At 41.9% G+C, this 19,019-nt stretch overlaps 1 protein-coding gene and 1 long non-coding RNA gene across 2 annotated transcripts; one reads left to right on the top strand and one right to left on the bottom strand.

Annotated features, from left to right (window-relative positions):
* The first annotated feature begins 1,380 nt into the window (after positions 1-1,380).
* On the top strand, positions 1,381-18,280 carry LOC106085512 (uncharacterized). Its single transcript, XR_001220958.2, has 2 exons — positions 1,381-1,527; positions 18,082-18,280. It is a non-coding gene; the product is annotated as an uncharacterized LOC106085512 (long non-coding RNA).
* On the bottom strand, positions 14,956-17,091 carry LOC106085511 (serine/threonine-protein kinase RIO1). Its single transcript, XM_013249789.2, has 2 exons — positions 16,910-17,091; positions 14,956-16,848 (listed from the first exon to the last, which is right to left on the bottom strand). The coding sequence occupies exons 1-2, from the start codon at positions 16,964-16,966 to the stop codon at positions 15,079-15,081; spliced, it is 1,827 nt and encodes a 608-aa protein (XP_013105243.1). The 5' UTR covers positions 16,967-17,091; the 3' UTR covers positions 14,956-15,078.
* Positions 18,281-19,019: the final 739 nt, after the last annotated feature.

Genomic DNA, 19,019 nt, shown 5'->3' with positions numbered 1-19,019 from the left:
GAGTTCTTTTCCCGGCATCTCTTCTTAGGCAAAAAAAGGATATAAGAAAAGATTTGCTCTGCTATTAGAGCGATATCAACATATGGTCCGGTTTGGACCACAATTAAATTATATGTTGGAGACCTGTGTAAAATGTCAGCCAATTCGAATAAGAATTGCGCCCTTTGTGGGCTCAAGAAATAAAATAGAGAGATCGATCTATATGGGAGCTGTATCGGCCTATAGACCGATTCAGACCATAATAAACACGTATGTTAATGGTCATGAGAGAATCCGTCGTACAAAATTTCAGGCAAATCGGATAATAATTGCGCTCTCTAGAGGCCCAAGAAGTCAAGACTAAAGATCGGTTTATATGGCAGCTACATCAGGTTATGGACCGATTTGAACCGCACTTGGCACAGTTGGATATCATAAAAAAACACGTGGTGCAAAATTTCATTCCAATCGGATAAGAATTGCGCACTCTAGAGGCTCAAGAAGTCAAGACCCAAGATCGGTTTATATGGAAGCTATATCAGGTTATGAACCGACTTGTACTTTATTTGACATAGTTGTTGAAAGTAACAATAAAAAACGTCTTGCGAAATTTCAGCCAAATCGGATAGAAATTGAGCCCTCTAGAAGCTCAAGAAGTCAAGTCCCCAGATCTGTTTATATGACAGCTATATCAGGTTATGGACCGATTTGAACCATACTTGGCCCAGTTGTTGGATATAATAACAAAACACGTCGTGCAAAATTTCATTCCAATCGGATAAGAATTGCGCACTATAGAGGCCCAAGAAGTCAAGACTAAAGCTCGGTTTATATGGCAGCTATATCAGGTTATAAACCGATTTGAACCATACTTAACACAGTTGTTGGATATCATAACAAAACACGTCGTGCAAAATTTCATCCCAATCGGATAAGAATTGCGCACTCTAGAGGCTCAAGAAATCAAGACCCAAGATCGGTTTATAAGGCAGCTATATCAAAACATGGACCGATATGGCCCATTTACAATACCAACCGACCTATACTAATAGGAAGTATTTGTGCAAAATTTCAAGCGGCTAGCTTTACTTCTTCGGAAGTTAGCGTGCTTTCGACAGACAGACGGACGGACGGACATGGCTAGATCGACATAAAATTTCACGACGATCAAGAATATATATTCTTTATGGGGTCTCAGACGAATATTTCGAGTAGTTACAATCAGAATGACGAAATTAGTATACCCCCCATCTTATGGTGGAGGGTATAAAAATTGCTTTTTCTGAAATGTCCATCATTGTTCTTTTCATCTGATTGGTCCTTCTTGAGTTTGAAACAATTCTTTTTATGAACAATTTTCCGCAATAATGACATTAAAATTTAAATTTGGTTTTCATTGCAATATTTTCACCCGCAGTATCGTCATTTTCTCTGCACTGACATTTTAGCTCCTCTTCCAATAATCTGTTCTTAATAAAATCAATTTCCAATGTTTCCGGATTAAGAGTTTCAATCGCCGTTACCACATTACTAGAAGATTCCGGAAGAGTAAGTAATAAATGTCATATTACATCCAACTTTTCCTTTGTAGCTTCTGAAGATTTCAACCGTCTCACTCACAAATTTTCATTTTCATTTCATGGTGAGCAATGCTTTTCTTTGCGAAAACATTTGACATGGAATCCAATATTTCAAAAGCAGTCTTACTGTCGTTAATGTATTCCAAATGCGAATCGGCTTTTGTTCTGATGATAATAGATTTCGCTTTAGCGTCTTTCATTCTTCCTTTTGGGCATCGCTTGTTTCTTGAGATTTAAAGTCACCAACATCCTTATGGATTACAGCCAATAGGTCATGTTCATTCAAAACAGTGTCTAAAACGGAATTTCCAATTGTCAAATTTCCGACCTTCAAACAATTGAATAGTGAACAGTTCTTCAGCCATATCTGGGCCTATTACCATATAAAATAAAGCAAAGTCTTAAGTAATAACAAAAGAAAGTAGCCGTTGAGTGGAGCGGACGCGTTTTCATTTTGCTCCTCAAAGAAAAATATCCGTATCTCGGAATACGTACTACCTATTACGAAAAAATTTTATAGCCTTTTTGGACTAGGCTCAAAATAAACTCCAAAGACCCAACAGCTGCGGTGGTGGCATCAGACCGCAGCATGTTGTCTTCCCCTCCTATAGGTGTGGGTGCCTTGGCACCTGCAGTCGAGAGCCTAGCTTCAAGCGCACAACTAGTCGTCAGACTAATTTATGAGGAAGAGACGGATAAACCAGAGGGATGCACATTTCGTCCCCAGCCTTTATGTAAAGGTGGTGTTTCCGACTCGGATTCAGACATTGACAGTGTCAATGAAACAGTCAACGCAGCCGAATCGAGAGATGAGGGCAGCGGGATGACGGCAGAAGTTAGCGATGGCTTTACTAAGCTCTCAAGCAGACCACGAAAGTGATCCGTGGCACGACGAAGAAGACAGAGGAGTATGTACCGGCAGCGTAATTGGGCTAAAGTGCAGGATTCTGGAAGGGATAGAACTGACATTCCAAGCACTTCTACGGAAGCTGAAAAAAGAATCAGATATCCCGAAGAGCATAACGCTGCTAAAATGCTGAAGAAGAAAAAGAGCTTCCCGCTTTCAAGTACTCTGAGAAGACCAAGCCAGTCCCTCGCAATGAAAACACCAGACAGTGTCCTGTAGAGAGAGACAAAGTTGGAACAGCAACGAAGGAATCACGGCCCCTGAGTCTTTATGGAGGACTGTGACAACAAAAAGGATGCCACAACCATCACAGAAGGGCAAGATGGTCGCTGAAAAAGGTAAGGAGTCGCCCTTTCACGCCGGAGTGGCAAGGAAACACAACAGAGATGAGATGACTTATGCAATCATCGATATCGGCTGTGCATACGGTAGAATTCCACCAGATCGTCGGTCACAGGTGAGGCATTTGGTAAACGATCGGGTTATCGAACATGTTTGATCAAGTCTCCATGACAAGTTTAGCTAAGACTAAATGCATGGCGTACATGGCCCACCGTGGGCCATGGCCGACACTTTCAAGATTGGGAAGACAAGGATAGGCGAATATCCTCATATTGAGCCATCAGGCGGTGCAGTGGCGGGACACTCAATAACGCCTAACAGACAGGGGACCGACGACGAGGTTATCACTAACACTCTCAATATTGGAAAGACTAGGATAAGCACAGATCCTAATACTAAAATATCAGGCAGTGCAGAGGCGAGAGACCCAACACAGCCTAACAAACAGGAACCTGACGACGGACCCATCACCGACTTCAAGATTCGGAAGACTAGGATAAGTATAGATTCTAATATTGAAAAATTAGGAAGAGCAGCAACAGGTGTCTCCATGCAGCCTTACGAATAGGAAACCGACGATGGTACCATCACCTACTCCCAAGAAGCCCATTTACTTAAGATTTGGAAGACTTAGATAGGCAAAGATCCTAGTATTGAAAAATCAGGCAGTACAGGGAATGGAAACTCAATACAGCCTATCGAACAGGGATCCGATGATGGAACCATTACCGACTTTATAAAGATTCAGAAAACTAGGATAGGCAAAGAACCTAATACCATGACATCAGGCAGTGCAGTGACAGGAAACTCAATACAGTCTAAAGAACAGGAAGCAGACGATGAGATCATCACCTACTCCCATGATGTCCATCTACTGGAGGACCAATGATTGACGTTATCGAAATAAACCTCCACCGGAGCACGACTGCTACACACTCTCTGTTGGAGAAAATCAGCAAGGGCAAGATTCATATTGCCTTAATTCAGGAACCATGGACTACTCAGAACAAAGATTCTGGACTGAACCATATTAACTACCAATTATTCTATGCTAACACCGGTACTCGGCCGTGGACCTGCGGTGTTTGCCATAAAAATTCGAATTTTATATTTTCCCAAGAGTTGTCAACTTCGAATGCAACAGTGGTGAGACAGGGAGACCGTGGTTCGATGAGGTTCAAGATTGGAGGATCTCCAAGGAGAACTCCTTATATATCAGAATATATGCATAAATTCAGTTGCCTTGTTAATGATATATAGCGATATTAGGAAATACGAAAAGCTAGAATGAAGTCGTAAGAAAATAAAAGGACTCGAATTGTATGGTATCTCAATACTAAATGTTTCTAATACTGTGAATGTAATGACCCCTCATCGCAAAAAAACACATCTAACTGGATCAGAACCATCATAATAGTGTAGAGTATTGAAGAAGGCCTTCCCAACTCTGAGCCGGGCAAGAAGAATGCAGTCAATCCTGCTAAGACTGCAACAATATCTAGGTCGAGAAGTCGCTGGGTAAACCCTTCGGAAGAAAGTCGTCGACCGTTCCTAGTTGTTGATGTTTCTAATCCCCCTAAGAGCTCTAAAAGGAGCCAAAAGCGCAAAGGGGTGTCGGAAAAATGAGGAAAAAGCAGAGCCGTTCTAGCATCAGCGAGTTCATTGCCAGTTATGCCCAAATGAGAAGGGACCCAAAGAAGAGTGATATCAGAAGTCGGCAAAATTGAACAAACTGAGTCAAATGTAGCCCTGGAATTATTGCGAATTGCCCTCAATGCCAATGACCTGCCCCCGTGGCTCGCTGCATGTTTCAGCGCAACCGAAACCGCAGCAAACTCGGCGGCAAATATGCCAGTAAAATCCGGTAATCTCGATGCAATCAGAGTCTCAAAATCGGACACCGAAGACCTCCTTATGACCGAAAAAGACGTGTGGACCCCATCGAAAGAGCCATCAGTGAAATGAGAAACTTCAGGGTCGTTAGCAGCAAACCTCTCTGCAAAGAGGGCCCGAAAACCAGCAGAGCCAAGGGAGTCCTTTCTATGCGCACTCAAGGTGTCATCGAAGTAAAAGTGCCGTATGGGGAAGACACGAGGGAAGGGTCTAGAAGGTAATCTCATATCATACTCAGAAAAAAGTTGCGAAATATTGTCAATCGAAATTCTTCCCCTACGAGCAACAGAATCAATGTGGTTTCAGAAGATCCCATGCAATTCATCGGATGGCAAGGTAATGGATCTGGAGGCCAAATTCATAGAGTATTTCTCCAAAAGAGAGAAAAAGTTCAAGAATCTACCCTCAATCCTTAATGCCTCGACAGGGGTGGATCGCAGAAGATCAGTCGCCGTACGAAAACACTCATCGATGGAAACGTTCAGAGCTGAAATGTTGGCCTTTGTAGTCCAACCATAAATTGTAATAGCGTGGGAGAGCGTCCCAGAAGTCAAGGCCCTTTAAACATCGACGGCGGTATCCAAATGAGGTCCTTCGACCTAGAACAGATCAACTTCATCAGATTGTTAATCTTCGAGAGCTTCGATCTCAAAAACTTGATATGCCTATCCTATAGTAAATTCCTAGAAAAAAATTACACCAAAAACCCTCATCTCACTCGCCACCGCAACAGTACAGTCCCCTAGAGAAATGGAAACCGCATGACAATTCCTCCGTCTGCATACATGAGGGATCTCCGTCTTATTGGCCAGAATAACCGCGCCCGAAGATGTCGCCATTGTCCAACGGGAAGTTACCCGAAAGGTGACCATCAACCACCATCACCAAAATGCATCGGTCAGAGAGGAAAGAAAACAGCAACACAAGTAACCTCCTGGGAACACCCCACCTATTTAATTCGACAATTATGCCCGATAAAACCACACGGTCAAAGGCCTTCTCCATGTCCTGTGATATAACAAGAGAATGTCTGCGCTCCGCAAGGTTACTGCGAAGGGCCTCCTCCAGTCCACGACACAAGCTGTGAATGCCATGTCTTGGTAGAAAAGCATGTTGGTTCCCGGCAAGGGTCCGAGAAAAAGACAGCAAGAAACGAGGAAGGAGAATCTTCTCAAGAACCTTCGACAAAACTGGTAATAATGAGACTGGCCTGTAACCATCCAAGCGGCCGGGATTTTTGCCCTGTTTGGGGATGGGGCAAAGAACAGCATTTTTCCCCAAAATATCATTATAGAGATTACATAACCTAACTTTCCTGACCATAGAATATGTAATCCTGTCGAGCGAGGGTGTTGAGCCCTTCCCACCGTCAACAGTAACCGTCTGAAAAAGGAAATCTCCCGAGGAAACTACATGACCAGTAACTCGCAAGTTGACACTTACAAATATGGCTATTCCCGACTTAGGATACTAGTAATCCTTATTGTGATGAAAAGCTCTAAATCCAGGCAGATGGAGGAAATTAAGATTCTTCGACGTAATGTGCGTCTCCTGAAGCACGATAATGTCCGGTCTGTGCAGTGATACTAGAAGCTCTAAAGCGTTCTTGTTTTTAGTAAATCCTTGAATGTTCAATTGCAATAAAGTAACGTTAATATTAGAAACCATAATGGAAATGATTACAAGAAAAACTAATTGAAAATCTAAGATTATGTTAAAGGAGATTTAAGCTATAAAAATACGATTAAGTATTTAAGAGTTGTATGTTGCATGGAGACATGCTGTCCTCTATGTCGCTGTGATCTGAATTGGAAGGTGTATGTTGTGAATCTGTCAATGGAGAACAGGTTGAATCTGATGAATGATGTTTGTAAATTGTTTGCAGCATCAGGTACATTGTTGGCAGTGTTAACTATGTGTGTTGGGATGGCAGGTGTCTTCACATTAGAGATATTGTTTGTGTCAAATGTTTGTACGGGTTCTTTCAAAGGCAGAGTTGTAAAATTGTTTCTATTAGGTGATTGATTAGGGAGAACATTTTCTTTGTTGACTAAAGTATTTGCGTATGATTGTTTGGTTGCTGGTGCTGCAATAAGGTGGGAAGCTGGGTCATCGTTAAAGATACGCCAGGTCTCGTGTGCTGTGCAACGGTTGTTTATCTTGATCCAAGAAAGTAGGACACAAAGAATCGTAGAAGAAGTGACAACAGCCGCTCCTGTAGCAACCAACACGTTGGTCTCGAGCTTCAAAAATTTTCTAACATTGGATACAGATGGAAGGTCTTTCTTTAACTCAATAAGAAGTTCATCTTCTGGAATGTTGATAATCTTGTCCGAGTAAATCTTTCCAAATGATGAATTGAGGGTCTTAAGAAGGGTAATTTTGACAGGAACACAATCAATATATTTTGCATTTAGAAATTTCTGGGAAGTCTTAAGATTATTCGTTTTAATAAGTAAATCGCCGCTTTTTAGTTCGCTGTCATCTGTGTGGTCTTTGCAAATGTGCGATAAGCCACTACAAATATGGAATACATTGTACGATGCCAGAGGTTTAGGTTCAATTGTTGGGTCAGAGGGAACAGCAGATGCAACTAGTGCAGGGTCTAGTGCACTAAACCTGTTATGGTTAGGGGGATGAAACCCATTCATTTTTGAATCTTTAACCGAAAGTTCTCGAACTTTCGACAATCAAAACCATAAAAATTAACACAAAGAAAAAACATTCCGTTAAGAGGAAAAGAGACAACTAATCTCCACACAAAAATAAAAGAAGTCTTCCAAGCAATCAACCGCTGAGCACAATTGCGATGTTCACACGACCAAAGCCACAACGCTGACTGAGAATTCAATATCTCATTTTGTTCATAGTTTTTATAGCTTTTCGCGAGAGTTGACAAATTTTTCGGGAGATCGATAAAAATCGTGCTATATCAAGATATAGGCCAGCTTTGAACTTAAGGTTGTAGAGCGATTTCAACAAACAAACGGACGGACATGTTCGGATCGTCAATGAATATAATGAGGACCAGTATGCATTCCTTGTGGAGTTGAAATTATATAACTTAATGAATTACAAATGGAACGGCGAAATTGTCAACTCTTTGGTGGTGGGTATAAAAAACATATTTGGCCTGTAGACGATTTGGTAGGTTTTGGTTGGGATTGGTAGGATTTTCCTTAAATTTTAGTAGGAAATAATTTTCTCGAGTGGCAACGCTGATTGTGTCCCCACCAAAGTGCCGGTGTCTGTTATGGCTGGTACTATATTCGTTTTTCACCATTAAAAACCCATTTTTTCGTGATTACTTTCTAACAATAATAAAATAACAATTTAATTAAAAATTTACTATAAGTAATGAGGGAATGTCCTACTGAATGAAATCAGCAAAGTTGTTTTGCTTTAAAATCTATTATCTAAAAAAAGTAATCGGCGAAAAATATCGCGAAAAGTGAATATAATACCAGCCTTTAGCCGCGAAAACTGGACAAAATGACATAGGAATGCTTCAGCGCACAATCGGATATAATCTGAAAAAACTAATCGGAAAAATACGCCATTTGAAAACGGATAGAGATAAACATTTGAAATGGTTAGAGCTGAGGTGTTATTGAGATCCAGTGTTGCCATTGTTGGTAGGTTCCTGCCAAATTTGGTAGGTTTTTATTTTTTAGAAACAAAACGTTGGCTGTAACTGGTACGAGTGTTAAGGGATCTCTTCCAAAACTACCAAAATTCTGGGTGAGAAATGCGGCGTTTGTGGGTTCAACGCCTTCGATCGGAAAACAGGGCTATATGGAAGCTGCAATATGGTCAGATCTGGCCATTACTCACTGCAACGGCAAAAATTGGTAGCACAAGCGCATTTCTGGGCTCAAACCCTTAAATCGGGAGATCGCTTTATCCAAACTCGGCACCGTTGCTTATTGAAATCGGGGCACAAATACGAATTTAATGAATTCAAGATATCTTATCGGAAGATCGGTATATAGGGAACTACATCAAGATATAGGCCATCTTTGAACTTTAGGCTGTAGAGTGATTTCAATATGTTTACATCGTCTACAACGATCGTGTATACTTTGTAGGTTTGAAAATGTATAGTTTGATGTGTTGCAAATGAAATGGGAATATGGCCAACTCTTCGGTAGTGGAAAGAAAAACATATACCGAATTTTTGGCCTGTAGAACATTTGGTAGGTTTTGGTCGGGTTTGGTAGGATTTTTCTTAAATTTTGGAAGGAAATAATTTTCTTGAGTGGCAACGCTGTTGAGATCATGTGCAAGATTTCCAGGCCCTAGCTAGTTCGGGCTCCTCTTGGCAGGAATTTCGAAATATTGTTCGAGCTGCCAAATCGTAGTTTGTGGCCCGATTTGTTGCTGGATATTGCTCAAAAATCCCTAACCATTTTAAATTTCAATGATACCGAAAGCTGTACTGACCTCCTTCTTACTTCCTTTCAGTAATAACCTCGACTTCTGACGATTTGGATCATTCCCATAGGATTTTTGTCGTCCTAGCGACCGTTTCGCTGTTCCACAATGTTACATGCGCGCTCATCGCCCACGCCCTTAAGGGGGCTTTTAATAGCGTGAAGTAGGGGTCCATTCGTCGTTCTTTGGTTAATATGAAAGTCCCCCGCTTCTGCTGAACTGGATTTATGTTATTCTGAAGGGCAGAATAATCAATGCATCGCGGGCTTGGTGAGGAAGATTGTAACCAGGGTGACTCTGCAGAGGGATTTATCCCCCTGTTGTGGCTCTTGGATTCTCTAGCAACTTACTGGGGACTTAGCACAAGAGAGGGCCACAGATTGGCACCCATGATGTAGAAGGTGCAGGGTATTGCGGCGATGCTGATATCGGGGGTGAGGAGGAGCACTGAATACAATTCTTAATCTGAGACCTTTACACTTGTACGCGGCGTTGAGGACTGCTCACAAGGACGCTCTTTGGATTTCGGGCATTAGTGGGACGACTACGTGTCATTGGCGATGCGACGGACTATGTGTCGGAAAGTTCTTTCTTCGATGGCAATCTGGAGGCTGTTTTACCAGGTAGAGAGCTTTGGGCTGGGAACTTCTCTCCCTTCTTAGGTGCATCTGTTTACACGGATTGGTCCAATCTTGATGGAGATCCCGTGCCAGGGGTCTTTGTTGAATTCCTACGAATTAAGGAGTCACATAGACTTGTGGACGGGTAGAGTGTCTTTTAGGCTGAGATTTTGCGATCCTGAGGGCCTTGGATGTGATCCATAGTCAGGATCGGTGGTCCTCTAGACAGTTAAATTTATGTAGACAGTCGCGCGGTGCCAAAGGCCCGGGCCGCAGGTCATGTAAAGTCGAGGCTTGTCGGGACATGCAAGTAGCTTCTCGAACGTTTGGAGGATGCTGTCAGATTGTGTTGGGTTCCGAACGTCGGTGAACGAGGCGGATGTAGAGCTGTCGAGGAGCCTAATTCTCGCATCCCCAATCGACTTATTACGATCAATTTTAGCATTTTTTGGATTTTGACATCCGTTTTCGAAACATCGAATAGAAATGTGCCAAGTTTTGCCCGGAGCAATTCAACTATCGTAAATAACAAATTTTCGTCTGTTTTCAAGAAATTATGCAAAAAACGGGACATCGATGTATTTATTTTATAAAATAAAACGATAATTATAATATATGTATTCACATTTTTGGTTCCTTAATTTGGACAAATTTAACTATGTGCTGAAGCCAAAATTGGCAAAGCATCTTGTCAAATTGTCTGCAAACATGGCCAAACGAAAACTGTGTCATTTAACCACCAAATCTAATGCAGCATGATATTTTTTCAAGGAAAAGCTTCTTTATCCAACTGCTCTGGCTATTGTTCTCCTTGTGCCTATCCGAAAAAGCAAACATTGAAGAAGCAAATTTGGCTTTGCTAGAGGCGTATATATATTAGATCTTTTTAATTTTTTTTATACCCTCTTCCATAGGATGGAGGTATACTAATTTCGGCATTCCCATTGTAACACCTCGAAATATTTGTTTAAGACCCCGTAAACCAAACATATTCTTGATCGTTATGACATTTTTCGATCTGGCCTTCTTGAGCTTCTGAAGGGCGCAATTCTTATCAAATTCTTATACGACTTGTACGGTATGACAAGTACGATCCATATCGGTCAATAACTTCATATACCTCACATATATTAGAAAAAGTAATTCAGAGAACGTGACAAATGCGATCTAACACTAAGATCACAAATTTTTCACATAAAACAAAAATTGTGAAGAAACAGTAACATATCTTTAAAAAACGATGGAGTATTGTTTCAAACATGTTTTTTCTTACTATTAACTTTATTATTATTATTGACTTTTTAAACAAACTCCATTTGCTTTGTTTAGCTTTGAGATGGCAAAATATGCTCGGCGGATCGATTTTTAATCCCTCGAAATCGATAACATTTTGACAAATTACGATCGTAAGTCAGGATCCAATATGTACTTTCGGAACGGAATCAATTTCGGAACAAAAACTCGCTCGATAACAGACGCGATAATTAGGCCCCAGGTTTAGATCGAGGAGGATGGACTCTGTGAGTGCGAGGTCTCTGGACTCTCCGAGTGCGAGGTCTCTAGTCTCTGTAAGTGCGAGGCCCCTAATGAGACTATGCCGGCTTTTAAATAGCTTATCTCTACCTACCCGCTTTCATCTCTCTCTCTTTTCATTTAATTCTATGATGAACACAATGGGCCAGAGGTTTTGTTGTTGTAGCCACATTTGCATGTGGAGGTGGCGATCCTCGTCAAACTCTTATAGGCGAGCAAGCTTGTTCCGGTCTACACGACCGATCGCCGCGGGAACATAATGGCCATTGGTTATTTAAAGACGCCAATATCTCGCCTTGTCGTATCGAGCATCAAAGGCACTCAGTGTTTAAGCAAGAGCCGGTGCCACCCGTCCTCTGACTGAGACTCAAAGAACACCACACAGATTGGAGCTCAAAGTTCTAGCCTGTATGAAGCTCGTAGTTATCCCGTGCCGGGGAACCAGAGGTCTCCGAGTGCAGCGGTTGCCAGACGCATGTTGTTTAACCTAATCTGGGGGAGCTTCCCATTCTAAAAACCTTAAAACCGGCATATTGATTGATATGACACAGAATGAGCAATACGAGTGTCAAATAGAAGGTATGTACGAATAAAGCACGGATGTCACATCGAGATTTTGGGTCGAAAGTTTAGGGGCTGCCCACCCCAAAAAAACCCACAAAGGAAGATGCAGAGCGATCGGCGCAATATGGGATTAAAATTAATTGTTTTTAGGAGTAGAGGAGAGATCAGGCATCTGAATTTGATTAAATGGGTCTGGGTCCGCCTATGGCCTATCGGGACAATATTGGCTCAAATATTAATAGTGAAACTCCTGGAGGTAGCCCCAAACCCAAAGTAGGGATGCTAATGGAATGTATATGGGAATTGAATTTTCACAGCGGTGATCTATAGGGTAACTGAGGTACTTCTTTTTCGATATTTAAAAAAGGGCCTGATACCCTACCCAAATATTCTAAACTCCAGATCTTGGAGGTGAGGAAGCGTTTAAGACGAATGTATGTTTGGAACCTTTTAGTAGTTTTGACGCAAATCTCATATGAACTTTGTAAACTGAGGAGGAGCTTTTACTCCAAATTCTTCAAGCGTGCTTTCATTAGCCGCAAGAATAAATAGTCGCTGGGATACAAGATACAAAGCTCACGGATATCTGCAACTTGCATAGTTCTACAATGTGCTGACTATTTCGCTTGCGCTTGACTTTCATGACCGCTACACTCAAGAACGAGCGAGATGAGATTCGTGTGTCGTACTCTGAGGCGCCAGACCTTGCCGATGAAGGATTTTATAGGTCAATCCGGTATGTACAACCAACTGTCATGATTACAGGTATGGGTCAGAACCTCAATCACGACAACAAATGCGCCATGTTGGTTAACCGTCAATTTATTGAGCATCCCGCGAATAATAGAGTGAGGAGGAGAGCCATTCGCCGCCCAAGGCGCCAGACCCCAAAGGAATCTTGAAACTGATGGTGAAGACCGGGTGTCCGGCACAGGATAGCTGTACGCACCACACAGGCTGGAACATTGAGGTCCGATTTGTTTTGTGTTCATTGCTGTCACGAGAAGCTTAGCTGCAAGCTACCGGGCGCGTCCATAGGTTGTGGATAGTAGAATGCTCCATACGGAGTAGCTGCAACGGCAGTCGCGAACAATCAGCAGTATCGAGTGGAGAGTCTCAGTGAGAGGTCGGGCGGCACCGGCTCTTGCACAAAAATTGAGTGCCTATGATGCTCCATCTGACAAGGTGGTTTATTGGCGCCTATAAATAACCAATGGCCACCCTGATTGCGCGGCGATTGGTTCTTTGGACCGGACCGAGCTTGCTCACCTACAGGAGCTTGACGAGGATCGCCACCTCCACATGAAAATGTGGCAACAACAGCAACAACGATACGTTGAACGTTTTACCTTATCTATCATCGTTATGACGAGAAGCTCTGCTGGCACCTGCCAGACAGCTCGTCTGCTCACCATGCAAATGTAGCGTCAACAACAATAAATCTTGGCCCACATTGCTCATTACATGGATAGCGAAAGTACAGCTGAATGTAAGAGTCGATAGTATGGCGATTCCGACCACCAACTATTCCAAAATACTTGGTGTAACATTTGACATAATTTTCCAGTTATTCCCACATGCCACTGCATTTTAAAAACAGTTCCTCAAATCGCTTGCGTGTAGCTTGGAGATCCTAACAAAGAAACTTTTTGGACTTCATACAAAACAATTCGCTAGTCCATGGTAAACTATGCAGCGCCTTTGCCAACTCGCCAGCTGAGCGACAAGCAGTTCACATGTGGATCAACTCCATTATGGGAAAGAACTTTACCGTGCTAAGACAGACTTATACATATATTTTCTTAGCCGTGTGTACTGGGCTTTTATCGCTGCCCCATGCAAATCCCCACTTTATGGCTAGGCAACACCGCCCAAAGACGTCAGGCTGGATCTTCGTTGTTGTTGTAACCACATTTTCATGTTGTGGTGGCAAGGGTCAAGCTCCTGTAGGTGAGCAAGCTCGTTCCGGTCCAAAGGACCGATCGCCGCGGAAACTCGGTGGCCATTGGTCATTAAAAGGCCCTAATAAACCGCCTTGTCATATGGAGCATCATAAGCACTCAGTATTTGTGCAAGAGCCGGTGCCGCCCGACCTCCCACTGAGATTCTCCACTCGATAGCGCTGATTGTTCGCGACTGCAGTTACAGCTACTCCGGATGGAGTATTCCACTATCCGCAACCGGTGAATGCGCCCAGTAGCTCGCAGCTAACATACTCGTGACAGCAATGAATACCACACAGATCGGTCCTCACAGACCAGCGTGTATGGTGCTCACAGCTATCCCGTGGATCTTCATGATCTATAGGCAGGTACATTAGGCAGGTATAAGTAGCATTCACGAGGATATGGTAGCGGAAGCGGCGAATGCCGACGCCCAGAAAAACGTCAACCTTCAAAAGAGAGTATTCTAGGTTCTAGGCAGGTTCAGCCGGCTAAATTCCTAAACAGATTCAGGCGCCTCAATTCCTACTGGGCTACAATACGATTACAACAACAAACCTGAGTGGAAATGGCACAACTTCGATTCGGAAGATGCAGACACTTGATGTTCTTATCAATAACTTATCAATGAGTTGTTGTTGTTGCAGCAGTTAATTGTGTTCTTTCTTTCGTCTGATTGATTCTGTTGAGTGTCAAGACCCAGGAACTCTGCGACTAAGATGGGGTGCGACCACAGGGATCTGGGTCTGAGTCTAGTGGGTCTGGCCGGGCAGTTAAACAGGTGACGTGTATCGTGCGGTCCCTGGTTACAATCGGGACATACATTTTGCACGTCGGCATCAATAATAGCTCTGTATGAATTGAGGCGGCTGAATCTGCCGAAACGTAATTGAGCCAGAACGACTCTGGTTTGTCGGTGGAGGTCGATTTCTTCAGGCGCAATGGGTAACAGCCGGTTGTACGTACCGAATTGACCTGATGAAGTTCTTCATCGGCAAGGGCTGCCGCCTCATGGTACAACACAATGCTACAACAACAACCACGTCAATCAACTGCCACGCTCTCTCCTCTTCCCTCTTTTTGTGGTGCGGCAATGGACTAACTTGTCGGAGTATGAAAATAAACTGCTATCATAACCAAATGTGTGTCTTAAAACTTGATTAAAAGGTGGAATTGTACATTCTTTATATTTAAATTCTAAATATAAATATTTCATATATATTTACACGTACAAATATATAAATATTTGTAAAAAGTATTTTGAATAGTTAAACCAATTTCTTTTACTTCTTGCCACTGGTAACTTTTTCTTTACGTTTTTTTATGTGTTTCTTTATTTTCACTTTCCGCTTCTCAGCTTGAGCTTCTTTAACAGCCTTCTTGCGGGCTTTTTTGCTCTCGGGGGACTCATCACGGGGTCTTGCTGAATTTTTAAAATTAGAATCATCATCTTCGTCATCACAATCATCACCATCGTCGTCATTTGAAATTTTTTCCTCTTCATCGCCTTCATCAACAGAGCTTTGCAAATTTTTCTCAGATGTTTTCTTAAGATTGGTCTCATTCTCTTTAAGCTCTTTTTCTGTGAGTATTGCAGGCTTCTTTTGCACTTCCAAGTTCTCATTAAGGCCGGTAATTTTGCCGTAAATCAAATTTTGTTTCTCCCCCTTTTTGGCTTTCTCCACATCCCGTTCAAAGTAACGCACCTCATCCAAACGTTTAGGAATAAATGTCTGCTGCCAAACAGCCTCATCAATTTCCTCTTGAGCTGTAATGGCCTCGAAATCTCGATCTTTGATTTTCTCTGATATTTTTTCCAAGCACACCTCCATGTTTTCTTCGGTTATTGTTTGATCTGTTATAAAATCAAACAATTCCTTAACGGTCATAGTGGCCACAGACTTCTTACGGAAAAATTCCGAAACATTGGTGCAATCCTTGCGCAAGAAATCAAATGCATGGGGATGGTCATGTTCCACCGACTGTGACACATCGATGATAATCAATTGGCCATCTTGCACCAGAATATTGAATTCGGACAGATCCGCATGCACCAGGCGACATTTGTTATAGATTTTCCACATCAGCACTACACAATCGCGATATAATTCGCGAGCCTTGGAAGTTGTTAATTCCACATCCTTTAGTTTTGGCGAAGGCCAACCATTTTTGCCACAGAAACGCATTACCAGCACATGAGACCTCAATAGAATAGGTTCTGGCACAGGAACACTGGCATTAAACATTCTCAAATAGTTTCTCATTTCCTTTTCGGCCCAGGTTCTTACCATTTTACGTGGATTGCTGCGGCAGTAGCCATGGCGAAAACGAAATTCGCCGCTGACATATTTGTCACGATCTTTAAAAACCAATATCGAAGTTTTGTAAATTTTAATGGCAAATTCATCCTCGGAATCACGAGCCACAGCATGATACACATTGGCTTCTTTACCCGTAGAGATGCAGCCATTTATTTCCCGTATCAAACCACGATTAAGTAGCTTAAACAGGATCATGCGTGTACGAGGATCCATAACCTGTTCGGCAGTGGCACGATCATGCTTATCACGAATTTTCACTTTATTATCCTGCTTGGAGCCAAAGGAAACCAAACGATTAGCTGCCTGGGCTGACATGTTAGTGGTTGGATCGTATTTCTCCACATTGATTCTAGCCGAATAACGTGTAAATAACTTTTCATTGGGCTGGAAGCTGTTGACACGTTGTGGCCGTTTTTGAGCAGAGCCACTAACTACACCGCCGCAACCCACGCTATTGGAGTTTATAGACAAATGCTGATTGTGGGCATTTTGTTTCTGGAAGCCAGCATAGTTTTCCTCATAATAATAGTCATCGGCATAGTCCTCTCCTTCCTCATAGTCATTATCGAAATCTACATCTTCATCTTCAAACTCGGCTTCTCCTTCATTGTCTGGCAATATTTTTTCCTTTAAATCGTCATCTTTTTCGTTTGAATTATTTAATTGGTCTTCCAAATTTTTGAATATTTCGTTATTTAAGGTGAGTTTTTTAAAATCACCCACCAAATTTTCCTGTTTCGAAGAAATTGGCATTAGCGAGAATCAACGGACGTAAAAATCATCGTAAACTTACTTTGAAGGGTATTTCGTCGTCTTCTTCTGCATCACTGAATTGATGTAACTCGGCCATGGTGTTACTTCTACACCTTACTTTATGAACAATAACTTTCTAACCTTTTTAATTTGTTGTGGGTAACAAATTAAATTAAAAAGTGTTGATGATTGCAGTAATACACACGCACGTGTTTATGTTTATTTTCAACAACAACAATGTTAGTGTTAAACAGATGATTTAGCTCAAGGTACGTTGCGCAGTGAAACGCATGACATAATTACCAGGTAGTGTACCGATAACAACTGAGTACAATTTTTTCTCGCGAAGTGCACTATCTGTCAACAAGTTTTGGCTGTGTGTGTGGGTATTATAGTTGAGAATCATACACACAAGCAACGAAAAATCGCGCGAACTGGTAAAGTACTTAAAATAAGAGTTGCACTTATCACTGATTTCGGCAGATAGCGCACTCAATATTTTATTGTTGACCAACTGCCACTACCTCTAAATAAATATATCTTGGTGAAACGTCACCTATTACTTTAAAGTATAATAGAACGTTAAAACAGTACTGCATATCAAACCAAATATACCTTTTTTGCAAACCACGAGTACTATCCGATTCAAGTTTTAAGCCTTGTGCTGACTTTGACTTTTCGGCCGAACAACTGTCAAAACGCATTATAAAAAATGGTACCGAAAGAAATGGGAACACATTATGTAGAAGTGGTATTGAGTTCCATCATGGCGAAACAATTAAAGGTGGTCTCATTTGTACAACAACCAAAAATCATATGGTGCAATCCGCCATCTTGTCATCAAGCTGATCGACGTTTTGCCAACGCACACAAATAAATTTGTGTGCGAGTGAGTACGTACACTTGTAATGTGGTCGCATTATCGACGTCTCCATTTTTTTAGTGCGTTTTGACAGCTGTTCGTGTGAAAAGTCGAAGTCAGCGACGCTTTCCTTTCTTTTTCTATAACATAAACTAATTTAAATTTTTTTTCATTTAATACCCATACTTGGGATCCTTCCCGGGTCCAATTTTTGGACGTATTTTTTCATATTTGTAAGCTACGCGTTAAGTTGGGAAACTGTTTTTAACTTACAACTATACTATGATAATTCCGCAATCATTCAATGTAGTAACTGCTATCAAGCACTGAGTATTTCTCCATCCTTGTAGAATGTCCTTCCTCCAGACACAACGAGCCGATGTCAACTTTCATGGACCCCTCTAATACAAACAGTCTGCCAACAATCTTAGGATGATCTAATTCTTAATAGTAATAATCGCAATATGGTCTGGAAACCCTGCGATTTTTATTTTTATATTATTTTAAATATAGTCTAATTAAGGAATAAATAAATAATCTACTCGTTAATACCTTTCGTTTGATATGCATATTGCTTAGGTTAGAGCACTCCCCATTGAGGGGGAGTTTTTCTCCTCTAGGGGGAGGCCATCGTAGCGCAGAGGTTAGCATGTCCGCCTATGACGCTGAAAGCCTGGGTTCGAATCCTGGCGAGACCAACAGAAAAAATTTTCAGCATTTATGAGTTACTATGCCATGTAAAATTTCTCACCAAAGTGGTGTCGCACTGCGGCACGTCGTTCGTACTCGGCTATAAAAAGGAGGCCCCTTATCATTGAGCTTAAACTTGAATCGGACTGCACTTATTGATATGTGAGAAGTTTGCCCCTGTTCCTAAGTGGAATGTTCATGGGCAAAATTTGCAAGGGGGGCCATGGGCCTTTGCCACCTCAAAAAAGACACTCGCCGCGAGAACAACATGGACATTCGTTATTTTAAGGCGACAATAACTCGCCCTGTCATGTCAAGCATTATAGGCACTTAGTATTTGAGCCCGGCCTCTCACAGTATTTAAGCCCGGCCTCTCACTGTCTGTCCTTTCACTGACACTCTCCAATCGATACCGCTGATTCATGACATAATTACCAGGTAGTGTACCGTAAACAGCTGAGTACTATAGTTAGGAACCATACACTCACAAAACAACGAAAAATGGCGCGAACTAATTTCATACACAAAATCAGAGTTGCTCTATTCACTGATTTTGACAGATAGTGCACCAAATATTTTGCGAAGCTGCTGCTATGGA

Source organism: Stomoxys calcitrans, chromosome 1 (genome assembly GCF_963082655.1).
Source record: "Stomoxys calcitrans chromosome 1, idStoCalc2.1, whole genome shotgun sequence".
Taxonomy (NCBI): Eukaryota; Metazoa; Arthropoda; class Insecta; order Diptera; family Muscidae; genus Stomoxys; species Stomoxys calcitrans.
Note: the sequence above shows the minus strand (reverse complement) of the source record. Positions and strands in the feature narration are given on the sequence as shown.